Genomic DNA, 13078 nt, shown 5'->3' with positions numbered 1-13078 from the left:
AGCTATTATTTAGGAATTAGTCAATATGTCCTCAATTTTAATTTATCAGTTTAATTTTCTTGGGACAAAAATGCACTAAATTGTCTTAAAGTTAAGATTTTGAGTACAAAATTTCAGGACAAAATAAATATTGGTTAATCTCTAAAAAGCACCCTAAGAATGACTGTTTGTGTAAAATTGCACGGGCACCCTATTTGGTCGCCCCCATTTAACCTACACCCATTTTTTAAAAAAGTTTTAACTTGTACTCACTTTTTAAACAACTTCAGACATCCCCCCTCTTCTTCTTCTTCTTCTTCTTCTTCTTCTTCTTCTTCTTCTTCTTCTTCTTCTTCTTCGGGTGACAGTGATTTAGATGGTGTTTGTGAACGTATTTTAAGATAGTTTATGATGTTTTATAGTGGTGAGCTGTTATGACGCTTTATTTTTACTATTACATAGGGTTTCTTCTTCTTCTTTTTCTTAATTGCAAAATGAGTTCACTAGATTTATTGTTGTTTTAACAAATTGATGATTAGGGTTTGTTCATGTTGATATTTGGAGGCTATGTTTGAAATTCGAGCTCATTTGGAGTAGATTTAGGTATTAAATTGTATATTTAATTGTTATAATTCGAAGAATAAATTTCTGGTTCTGGGCAATTTGCACTTCAGGCCTATTTTGGCCTTAAGTGCATGAAAATGTTGGTTGCACTTTAGACTTTTTTGCCTTAACATTTAAAGTGCAATTTTTCACTTCAGACTTATTGGCCTTGAGTGTAGCAAAACATTTGTTGACTTCAGACCTTTTGGCCTTAAGTGCATCTGAAGTGCAATTTTTCACTTCAGACTTATTGACCTTAAGTGTAACAAAACGTTTGTTGCACTTCAGACCTTTTGGCCTTAAGTGCATCTGAAGTACAATTTTTCACTTTAGATTTATTGGCCTTAGGTGTATGAAGTCATTGGTTAAACTTCAGACCTATTTGGCCTTAAGTGCATCTGAAGTGCAATTTTTCACTTCAAACTTATTGGCCTTAAGTGAAGGAAAACGTTTGTTGCACTTCAGACATTTTGGCCTTAAGTGCATCTAAAGTACAATATTTTAATTCAGACTTATTGGCCTTAAATGCATGAAATCATTGGTTGCACTTCAGGTCTTAAGTGCATTTGAAGTGCAATTTTTTCATTTCAGGCTAATTTCTTTTTTAACTTCAGACCCGATAAGTTTGAAGTTGATCATAAAGTGGGTACGCTTGCAAACACTTTTGCAAAGCGGGTATAGAATCAATTGTGACTCCGAAACCGGGTATAGATGCAAAAGCACTATCTCATATCGACCCAGAAACTATAGGACTCAACTATATGTCTTGTACTAAGTCCAGCTTATCCAATTTAGCTATTTAATGAAAAGAAAACTGCTGACAAAGGATAGAACACTGAGAATGAAAATAACAGAAGATAGTGATTGTATGCTATGTGAAGGAAATGTAGAAACAATGGACCATCTATTCTTTGAATGCACATTTTCTAAGATGTGCTTAGCTGAAGTATGCAAATGGCTAGGTATGAATATAAAGAACAATGAGGTGACAGGGATATGGAGAAGGATGGTAAGAAAAGCAAAAGGGAAAATAAGTAGAGCATTCACAATGACAGTGCTGGCAGCATGCAGTCATCTACCACACATGGAGAGCTAGGAATGAAGCAGTATGGATAAAAAAAGTGCCAAGACCACAAGCAATATTGGAGCAGATACAACATACATGCAAATACAGGTGCATGGAAGCTGTACAGAAGAAGAAAAACAAGAAAGAAATAAGCTGGACAGAGTCACTATATAGCTAGATAGAAATGAAATGTATAGAAACAGTCCATGATAATGAAAGTATAGCTGAGATAGAGGAAAGTCAGTAAGGATAGAATAAAAATAGAGGAAGAATGATGAAAAATATGTATGTTTGGTTTGGGATGATGAATAAAGATTTATTTTTCACCAAAAAAAAAAATTAGCCATTTAAGCTGATTTGCACAAATAGCTTCATTTGTGATATTGTACATTTATACTAGAAGTTGGTCATATTTTCAAAATTACACTAGTGGTCTGAGTGTGAAATTGACTACCTGATCTGAGATTCAAAATTAAAATTCGGACCATTAGCCTAATTTTAAATAAATGGTTAACCTCTAAATATAAGGCCATAAGTAACACACTAAGGCTGGCCCTTGTATTATGTAAATTTTCTTCCATTCTTGATAAAATTGAATACCCTTTTCATTCATCTGGCGGACCCTTGTATTATGTTTTTGTTTAAATAAGTACCTCCTACTTTCAAATTAAATAATCAGAATAGACAAGAAAGTTGTCCATATCAATTTTATGTTTTCCAACTTCCACACCCAAAACTGTGATAATATTGTTATTGTTTCTTTTTAAATTTTCGTGCTGATGAGTGAACATTATTTTATACGCATTACAGATCGTATTCTAATTTATGCAGCTCTCCTCATATTTCAGAATTTCTCATAAAGATTACTACTGCTTATCTATTACGCATATTATTTATACAATTTTTTCTAGTTTCAAGACTGTCTACACTCTACATCACCCTTTGGGTGCGGCCTTTCCCCAGACTCTGTGTGAATGTAGGATGTATTGTGTATCAGGTTACCCTTTTACTAGTTTCAAGACTAAAATTCACTTAAAGTCAAAATCATGCCTCTGTTCTTAGTTTCCTCAACTAAACTATGCTTTCAATAATATCTTACTTAATAACTTATTTTCTCCCGCTATATTTTTTAAGGTAAAAGTTAACATTATAGGTGTTATTTTGAGTAAATAATGCCACACTAGGTGGGACAATATTAGTAGTATAATATATGAAAGCAAAACAACAAATCGTGAGCTAATGGTTTTCAAGCAAATGCCATGTAGCAAGTGTGCTGAGAAAAAGTAGCATCACGTATATGCACAAATGTCTAGCTGAACTTTACTTCAATTCCACCAACCAACAAAGAAAACTACGTAGTGGAGTATTATTAATGTAAACGTGGTCGACCTTATATTATAAGTAATCAAAATACATCAGCTAGCTGATGACAACTTAACCATTTCTAAAACAATTAATGTGTATAGATGACAATACCTAGGACAAATGTTTGTTTTTCATTCAAACATCATCTTTAAGGATAAAGATGTAACCGATAAAGATTACTTTCAATACGTATTCTATTTCCAAAGGGAGAGAAAAAGTCTGATAAAATGTTTTCCCTTAACATGTAGTGTTTGTTTGATAGGTAAATCTTAGATGTCATCATATATGGAGATAACTTCCTTCGATGGTGTGACCTAACGATCAATAAAGTGGATGGAGATTAACAATAAAATCCTAATAGAGACAAAAGAATGCTAGATGATTTTTTTTATTTGTCTAAACCTTTCAAGAGAAGATATATCGGCCGTTATCTGTACTAGCAGTCGAGGTCAATCGGAAATAGTCTCTCTATCTTCATAAGGTACATGTAATATCAGCATACATACTACCTTCCTCAGGTTCTACTTGTGAGATTACAACAACAATAACAACATACTCAGTATTATCCCATATTATAGGATCTGAAGAAAGTAGTGTACGTAGACATTACCCCTACCTTGTGAGGATATAAAGGCTATTTCTAATAGACCTTACCCCTACTTGTGAGATTATATCGGGTTTATTGTGGTTGTTATATATGTACTAATAGAAGGTAACATTTGATGTATATGCAAATCTTAGGTGTGAAAATATATGGAGATCATTAGTGAATCTATGAAAGTGATTTTAAAAAAGAGTGAGTTGGACTTCTTGCATTGGTCCCAGCAAGTTCTTAATAAGACAAAAATGCAGGATGAGGAAACCTAGATGAAGGCTGTCAACGACAACAACAACTCATTACACCAAGAAGAAACTTTACTACTTTCTTGTATTTATCTTAGGTACCACAAGAAATGAAACAACTCATAAAAAGTAGTAGTATTCATTCATTTGTACCTTCTTCTATCTATCTAGTTTGCACATAATTATGAGATTCCATATAGGAATTTTTGTCCCTTTTTAATCTTTCATTCCAAAGAAATGTTAGAATCCAATCCCCAACAAGAAAAGTCTGATAAAGAAAATCACCAATTTGACCAAGTAATGAGAAAAACAATGCAAAAACTTACACCAACAAAACGCCAAATATTTCACTTTGCTTTAAAAAGTCCACCAAAATCTAAGTACATACAACCAAAATAAACTAAACATTTTTATATGATAATAATTTGATCATATGTCTAATTTGTTATGTAGGTGATGGAGTTAAACCCTTTTCATTACCATCAAATGAAATATTGTTAATACTATTATTATACCTGCTAAGCACCTTGCACTTGACCACATTGTCATAGACATAGAACCCAGGTGTGACCATGATTCGAACCATGGCTGGAACCAATTTCTTAGCTTTATCTCCACCCATATCTTCCATATAAACTGAGTCAAATTTCATTTCTTTATCCACTCTAAAAATAGGCAGTCCAGGGTGCAGTGAATTAGCCAATAAATGCACTAACCACACTGCTTTTGATGCACCAAAAAAAGCTTGTAAAAGTGGTTCAGGCCAAGCACGGTTCCAACCCAACATAGCCACAATTTCACTCATTTTCCTATCACAAAATTTACTGAATTCTTCACTGTAAAATCTTGTCCCTTTACTCAAAACTTCTTCCCACGTTAAATCCTTCAAACGATTATACAAACCAAAATTTGCTTCACAACGATCAATGGGGTTCAAGATTTGATTACAAGAACCTTTTTGAAATCCAATTGACCCAAAATCCTCATAAAAAGCTTTGTTTAATAAAGCTTCAAGATATACAATTAACCCTCTTGGATTTCTTGAAATTGAAACCTTAATATCATATGGTTGAAGAAGTAATGCAATTCGATCATAAACTTTACCACCAATTTGTCTTAACTGAAATGTCATTGATCGACTTAAATTTCTAACAGAAGATCTTGCCTCAGAAACCATAACCAAGAAATGTTCAATAACTTTATCTTCTTCACCAAATTTAACACGTTGGAGATGAGGGGATTTGGTAATTTGGTGCTGAGAATTAACATTGTTGCTACAAACTTCAAGCCCAGATTTCAAACTATGACAATAAATTTCAAGCTTGTTTAGCTTTTTTTCAAGCTCAACCATAGAAAACTTCAATCTTGATGCTTCTAAAATAGCTTCATCTCTTTTTCTTGTAGCTTGAATTAACTTATGTGAAAGTTCAGCTACTGCTATTTTCCATTGTTCTTCTCTTGACCCTCCAGTAGAAGACTCAACATCTGAAGATGATGATAATCTTGGACTTTTTTTAACTAAAGTTGAGAGAACTGATTTGAAAATACCATGTGGACTTGATATAGAATTGTTTTTGTTGTCTAAAGGAACTACATGAGTAATTCTCTCTCTGTTACTTGGCCTGCATTTGTTGCATAAAACTCCTCTTTCATCTTCTCCATTTTCTGGCCTCTTTTTTGTACACCCTTTGCCTTTATTCTCTGTATTATTAGAGTGTTGATGTAAAGGTGTAGAATGGTGTCTGTATTCAACTTCACTTGGTGTTGTTTCTGCTCTAAAACTGCTTCTTCCTTGTGAATATTCCTCTTCTTCATTCCCTTCTTCTATCTGCATCAACAAAAACACACACAAAAAAAATGAAAATCAGATACAAAAAGGCAGTTTCGATGCACAAAGCTCCCGTTACGTGCGGGGTTCAGGGAAGGTCTAGTGTACGCAGCCTAACCCTGCGTTGTTTTCACGGCTCGACCTCCAGGTCACATGGCAGCAAGCTCCATTCGAAAATCAGATACCAAATATCTTAGTAAAAAAAGACAAGAACCCAAAAGAGAAAAAGGGAAAAGAGAGTGAGTGGTGAACTTACAGGAGTAAAAAGAGGGGGATGACGAGGAGAAATGGAGGATTTTGAGGAAGAAGAAGAAGAATTAGCCATTGGAATTGAGTGTATATGAGAAAAGGTTGTTTCTTTTAATCTTAAAGATGTGTGTTTGTGGGCAGTTTCATTGTGTATTCATTTTCTTAAGGTTGTGTTTGTTTTTTCGTCGGCTTGTAATCATGGTTTTGAATGAATCACACAACAGATTTTGCAGGTTTCTGAAATCTGTAAGCTATATTTTCAGCTTCTTCTAAGCTAACGCCCCACCCCCTCGCACCCCCACCCCCTATCACCCCTACCCTGGGTCGTGGAGAAATACAGAAGAATCAGAATTTATTAGTACCACGCGCTACAGGAGCGTTTTAGGAGTTAACGATGGTTTGCTATGACGTGACACATGGAGCGTATGTTACACTTGTCAATGTGGAGTTGGGTCTTCGTTATGACTTATGAGTCAAATGTCAATGACTTAATTTCCATTTAATATTGGTTTTACTCTTTTTCCAATTTGGACACCTTTTAATTTTAGTCATTTAATTGGAGTATATTAGTATAGTAAGAAAATTAAACTAATACTTAAAAATTAATGTTAAGAATGTTTTGTAAAATTTCGAATTGAATAGTTACAGAAATTTAAGAAACTTATGTAGAATAAAGTATTATTTTTTATTCATTCTTAAAAATTTGAACGTTTTAAGAAGCAAATAAAGATTACATAAATTTAACAAAGATAGTATTCATACAAAATTAACTTTTAAAATCATTTAAAATATTGTTTTTGATGTCCAGCCTTACTATTTTGACTTAAATATATTTAATTTCACTTGGAAGGTAGATATCAAACAAGTTACTAACAATTACATTGTAATGTAAATAATCTTAACAAAGAAAATAAATAATTACAAGACCTGGTAATTCATACGCATAGAATATTAGAATAGGTAATTGTCGTTAGATTGACCAATTACGCATGCTATGCCTTTTAATAATTTTTGATCTTTCGTGTCCAAAAATATATAATTCTTAAAGTTAGCATTAAAAGATTTCCTTTTGTGTTACTAATTAATTATATATTTATTTAGTGCTATCAATTTCTCAATAATATTTCATTTAGCTTTTCAAGTTACTAAAGGGGAGAAGCATCTAGTGCTGCAATTAACATTTTTTTCCTTAAATAAAGAAAAAAAATAATTTAATAGTTTTCTTACCGCAATTAAAATATTTTCATGGGAAATGCCAGCTAGAAAAAAGAAATACCCGAGTACATTTGGTGAGACTCTTAAATACTTTCACATGAAATGAATTTAATAAAGAGTTAAAATTCATCTAAGATGTATTGTAGCAAATATGAAGTAGAAGAAAATTGAAGGGGAGTCTCGGAGCAACGGTAAAATTGTCTCTGTCATATATAGGTCAGGGAATCAAATCGTGAAAGCAACCATTAATACTTGCATTAGTGTAGGCCGTCTACATCTCACTTTTGGAGTGCAGCCCTTTTCTGAATCCTGGGTGAATACATAATTCTTTGTATATCGGGTTATCCTTTTATTAAGTAGAGTATTTATTTAATTTTTTGTAATTATGCAGTTAGAACTTAGAAGGAGACCATGGTCATGATACTCAATTGAGACATACCAAGTGGTAATTATTAAGAACACTTGCTAGCTAGTTCCTTCATCATTTTGGAAGCAGAAAATAATTTGATATCAATTTTTAAGAAATGCATAGAAATCAGCAGATAATTAGGTATTTGTAAACTCATGACAATAAGACTATAAAGGGCAGCCCCACGCATTAAGCTTCCGTTATGTGCGGGGTTCGGGGAAGAGCGGGACCACAAAGTTCTATTGTACACAGGCTTACCCGATATTTCTGCAAGAGACTGTTTCCACGGCTCGAACGCGTGATCTCCTGATCACATGACAACAACTTTACCGGTTACACCAAGGTCCCCTTGCCATAATAAGACTATCTTTACCGTAAAAATTTAGTCGCACTCAATGTTTATACTCGTGATAAATGACTGCAATTATTTCTCTTTATTCAAACTTGGAATCAGCTCTTGTGAGAACGTGATTTTTGTTTCGCGCGACAATCGCTCCAAAAGAAATAAAAAAATAATAACAATTGGCCCTGCTGTACAATTTTTGGATTTTTACATGGCACTTTGTTAATTATTTATGATTTTTTTTTTGCCCATTTTATTTTATTAAAACAAAATACAAAAAATGTATGTGTCATGCATAATTTGAACCGTAATCCGGTTGTTAAATAGAAAATCATAAATAGGCATCTTTGTCCGTGATTTTGTTTTTGTTTGATTTTACCTGTTTTAAAATATTTTAATGTGTGTGCAAATAATTGTATTAAGTGTTTATTTAATTTTAATTTGATTTACTTAGGTTTTGTTTTTAAAAAATAAAGAAGAAAATAAAATAATAATAATAATAAAAAAAATCTTTTTTCGGACTTGGGCCAATTTTAAACAAATTGGCCCAAACGAACTCAGCCCAAACCCCATGTAAACCCGGTCCAGACCAGCTGGCCTCAGGGGGGTTCCAAACGACACCGTTTTAATCCAGTCCGATCTGGGCCGTTGATCTCAAATTGATCAACGGCCAAGATCAATTCCCCATAACCCACTGAGGAACCCGACCCGTTTCCACCCGGACCGACCCAAACCCCTTTAGGACGAAACGACACTGTTTCCCCATCAGATGAAAGATCTGGGCTTTCCATCTTGCCTCATCCAACGACCGAGATCAACCCACCCATCCCATATATAACCTTCCAACCATACCCTACCCCCTATCCAATACCCCAGCTTCCGTCTTCATCTCCTTCCCCACGAAACCCTAGCCGCCCCCTATCCCTCGCCGTTAATCCCGGCGGCATGAACGCCGATGACCTTCACCTTAACACCCTAAAACCACCTTGACACCCTGAACATGGATCTGTAGTCCGTTTAGTTCGAATCATCCTCTAGGTCCTCGAATCTTCATTTGAAGATTCGAGCAAAACTTGACTTACACCGTTTAACCCCAGTTTCACACCAGACACTCCCCAGACCCCCTCGTGACCAAACCATGCTTGGTTTGGTCCGAATCTGACCAGGGAAGCATGAATCCCAGATCTGATTTTTGGAACCATAGGGTTCCTCGTCGATGGTCCGTGTCTTGTTCAAGCCGAAGAGATTAAGGTCTAATGGACCTTAATCGAAGTGTTTCTCATCTGAGAAACACTTCGATTAAAGTCCGTTCAGCCTTAAGAAAGGTCTGTTCGAGTCCAAGCTAGGGTCTTTTGATTTTTCGGATTTTAAGGTGAGTTTTGCTTTCTTTTCTTTATTTGTTTTAGTCCATGTGATTGTTCTAAAGGCTGTTCATGTTTCGTGAAATCTGTGTTTTGAGTTTGATCAACTGTGTCCTATCCACCTTGCCTGAACCTTTGTTGTTTGATTGAGTTTCTTCTTCTACTTGTTCTGATAATGTGTATGTATGTATTTGTTGTGCAATTAGTTGAATTTCAAATTTGAACTGATTAACTGATTCCTCGGATACAATTCTGTTTAGTCAATACAATTCGAATCATGTGTCCTATACTGTTAAATGTCTGATTTTGGTTTCGATTGTATGTGTTATAACTAATATAGTCGAGTCGACATGTGTCGTCAATTAGTTTCAACTGTCTGAACAAAAATAAATCGATTTGCTTCTGTTAAACATTGCCTGAATCAATTAAGAACTAAGTTTAGTTACTTATAGTTGTTAATGTGATTTCAGAAACCTAAGGTTTGGTCTGTAATTGCAATCTGAATTGATGGCATGTGCACTTGTGCACAACATGTGCATAAAGGCCCTTTTTGAATTAAAATAGTTTGACAGCATGTTTGTCAGATTATATTCCTGCTGCCCATGTTTGCTTTTAGTAAATAAAATGGGAAAGAGGACTGTCAGGGAATGTCATGGGAAGGTTTTATTTTTTAAGTAATTAAGTGGAAAAAGAAAACAGATCACATGGGAGGTTTGTATACTTAAAGGTTTAAGTGGAAACTGAAAAAGGGAGAGCACATGGGAGGGTGTTTGGGTGATTGATGAACAGGCTGTTAAGGGCAGACTTTAGGCTTATAAAAGGAAGAACTTCCATCAGTTTAAAGCGAGAGACATAAGAGAACAGAGAGAATATAGATTTGAGAGGAGAGAGCTGAAATACATACATATTAATACACACAGAACATACAGGAGACAGACACAGGGAGATTTTCGATAATAACACAAGACAGAGAAGTAAAACAAGGAAGGTATAAACATTGAGGGACTGGTTCTGGATTTTAAAATACACAGACAGAGAGAGATAGATAGGGATAGAAAGAGAGCAAGAAATAAAAAACAGACAGGAAATCAGAAACTTTGGTTTTGTTTGAAGTTCATCTGCTGTCAATCTGTTAGGTAGTATTGTTTCTTCTAAGTTTCAGTCGAGATTACTGGTAGTGTTTGTTGCATTGGTTTATCTCGGAATTGGATTGTCTGGAGTTCTATTTCTACTACACTGTGTGCTGCCATCATTTGGCCTTTTCCCTCGTCTATAATTGCATCTTGCACTGGAATTTGTCCTGCTGCTATTTATCTGCTACTGCTGCTGTTTCGTTTGCACTGCTGCTCAACTGACTCTCCTGCTTTCTTCATTGTAAGCATCTCCCAGGTACACATTTCAAGTCCCATATTGGTGTAACCGAAACAGTTTGAAAGCATGAAATGAAAAAGGTTGAGGAAATTCAAAGTTATTTGTTGTAATATTCATGGTATATTAATGGGCCTGTGTAGTTGTTAGTTTACAATTCAATAGTACGAAAGTGTATGTTAACTAACACTCATCTGAGCTTAGTCCTTCATGTTTTAGTTTGTAGTTGTTTGTTAATACGGGGTATGGATACTCCAAACTTATACTATGCTGCCTTGTTTTATTTTAGTCCTTTTGCTGGGTCTCGTTAGGCAGTACATAAGATCACATTCAAATCCCATTAGTAACAACGCCTAGTAGTTAATTCCTTTAATCTTGCCTAAATAAGTTTAGCTAAATTCAACTCAAGAAATGTTTGGAGTAGTTGTAGCGTTTCACCAGCTTGTATGTCATTTTCATTAAAATTGAAGGCAGGTTCCATGAGATACTGCATTCTTCATCTTGCAAACAATTCACCAAATGAATCAAATGATTGACAGGAAATCCGGATTTGGTTAAGTAATTTAGCACGTACCTTTTCCCTTTTTATTTTAGAGACAAACATAATAGAAAATGTAGCCACTTTAGGATATCTCTTTTAAATAATGAGATGAGCCCCGTTAGAAGAAAGATACACATTGCGGGGCACGCAATAAATAAACATTTAGATTTTGGAGATGGGCGGTATAGTGAATTTCCTTGCCTTCTCCAAAGATAACAACACGTTAGACTCTTTAGGCGCGACTTAATTAAATTACCTTCTTAAACACGGATGCACATTGATGTGACCCAAATCCAAGTCTCAACGGAGTCAAAATGTGTTGACGACCACGGGTGCATTGATTGTGACGTGGCTCGAGATGCATTTTTCACGACGTTGCAATTCTATAAATGAGTGATAATAATAAAAGTGGTTTAAACTTAATAAAAGCACGTAAGTCATAACATGTATTTAAATCAGATATTTAGCCATTATAACAATTTAAGCGACCGTGCTAGAACCACGGGATTCGAGGGTGCCTAACACCTTCCCTCGGGTCAACAGAATTCCTTACTTAGAATTTCTGGTTCGCAGACTTCATTTGGAAAAGTCGAATATTTTCCTCGATTTGGGATTCAAGATAAACCGGTGACTTGGGACACCAAAAGCCAAACCTTTCCCAAGTGGCGACTCTGAATTAAATAAATAATCCCATTTCGAATATTGTCACTTAAATTGGAAAAACTCCACCCGCGCATTTAACCCTTCGGGGCGGGCGCGCAAAAAGGAGGTGTGACAGCTCTGGCGACTCTGCTGGGGATAAACCCAGAACCACTGGTTCAGGGTTCAAGAATTCGAGCTTAGAATAATTGTTATATTTGGCTTTATTATCTGATCTTTATTACATGTTTTTGCATAACGTGCTAAATGTTGTCTTTTACCGCTTTGATATTATCTGAACTGTATATAAACTGTGCCGAAACCCTTCTCTTCTTACCTCCGGGGAGAAGCTCGCTGGTCGAGACTCCCTATTCTGTTAGTGTCAATACCTGAAATAAGAAAGAGGTCGGACAAGTTACAAAGTCGGACGATCTCGCGGGTCCCCGGTACGTAGCCCCCTCCTCGACTCGAGTTGTCCGCTCGGGTACACAGTCCAGAACAAATACCCAGGTTACGAACCTAGAATAACTTGACTTCATGCCGGATCCCTAGTAGAAACGCTTATTTGCATCATGTTGCATTTGACTTAGGGGACTCAACACAGGGGTTGGGTCCGTCTAGGACAGGCAACCTGAAATGAAAAGACCATCCTGCTGCATTCCTATCTGTTTTGCGCATTTATTTGCTTCAATTCCGCATGCTGACCGGTTCCTAAAAAAAAAGAAAATAGCAGCGTAGGGAGATAATTACTTATTTTGGAAAAATAAAACCAATGTCCAAGTAATGTCAAAACCTCGCCGGAATTTTTCTAAAAAAAAAAGAATAAAAACAAAATTTGTCTTCTTAGTTTGAGCTATTAAAAAAAATAATATAAAAATTTTCTTTGTTTTATCACTTTCAAAAAAAAAAAAAGATATTTATTTAAAAAAAAAAGAAAAAAAAAAGGAAAATTCATAATTCAAAAAATGTTGTTTCTTTCGTAGTACCCTTTTTATAAAATCAGACTAATAGTCCAAATATTTCCTAAAAAAAAATTATATTTTTTCTTTAGTCTTTATCTCTTTTCAAAAATATAATAAAAAAATATTCTCGTTTTCTAGGTTTATTTGATTTTCTCTATTCACGATATCCCGAACTACGCCGGTTTGATTCTCACCGGATGTGAGATACGTAGGCAACCCTCGTCGGGTTCAACCCCATTTTGCTAAAATAGCCGAAATCAATCAATAAATAAATAAATAAATAAAAAGAGATGTGTCAAATTTTTAA

General features: G+C 35.0%; 1 protein-coding gene across 1 annotated transcript; it reads right to left on the bottom strand.

Moving 5' to 3' along the window:
• Positions 1–4178: 4178 nt before the first annotated feature.
• Positions 4179–6175, bottom strand: LOC104218876 (IRK-interacting protein). Its single transcript, XM_009769463.2, has 2 exons — positions 5941–6175; positions 4179–5684 (listed from the first exon to the last, which is right to left on the bottom strand). The coding sequence occupies exons 1-2, from the start codon at positions 6007–6009 to the stop codon at positions 4302–4304; spliced, it is 1452 nt and encodes a 483-aa protein (XP_009767765.1). The 5' UTR covers positions 6010–6175; the 3' UTR covers positions 4179–4301.
• Between the last annotated feature and the right edge of the window lie 6903 nt (positions 6176–13078).

The sequence above is a fragment of the Nicotiana sylvestris genome, chromosome 8 (assembly GCF_000393655.2).
Source record: "Nicotiana sylvestris chromosome 8, ASM39365v2, whole genome shotgun sequence".
NCBI classification, from domain to species: Eukaryota; Viridiplantae; Streptophyta; class Magnoliopsida; order Solanales; family Solanaceae; genus Nicotiana; species Nicotiana sylvestris.
The sequence above is the reverse complement of the archived record's forward strand: the minus strand, read 5'-3'. Positions and strand labels throughout refer to the sequence as shown.

Coding starts and splice junctions, on each gene's coding strand:
- LOC104218876 (XM_009769463.2), bottom strand. CDS start 6,009: ATGGCTAATTCTTCTTCTTCTTCCTCAAAATCCTCCATTTCTCCTCGT. Junction 5,685..5,940: donor ATCCCCCTCTTTTTACTCCT/GTAAGTTCACCA, acceptor TTGTTGATGCAG/ATAGAAGAAGGGAATGAAGA.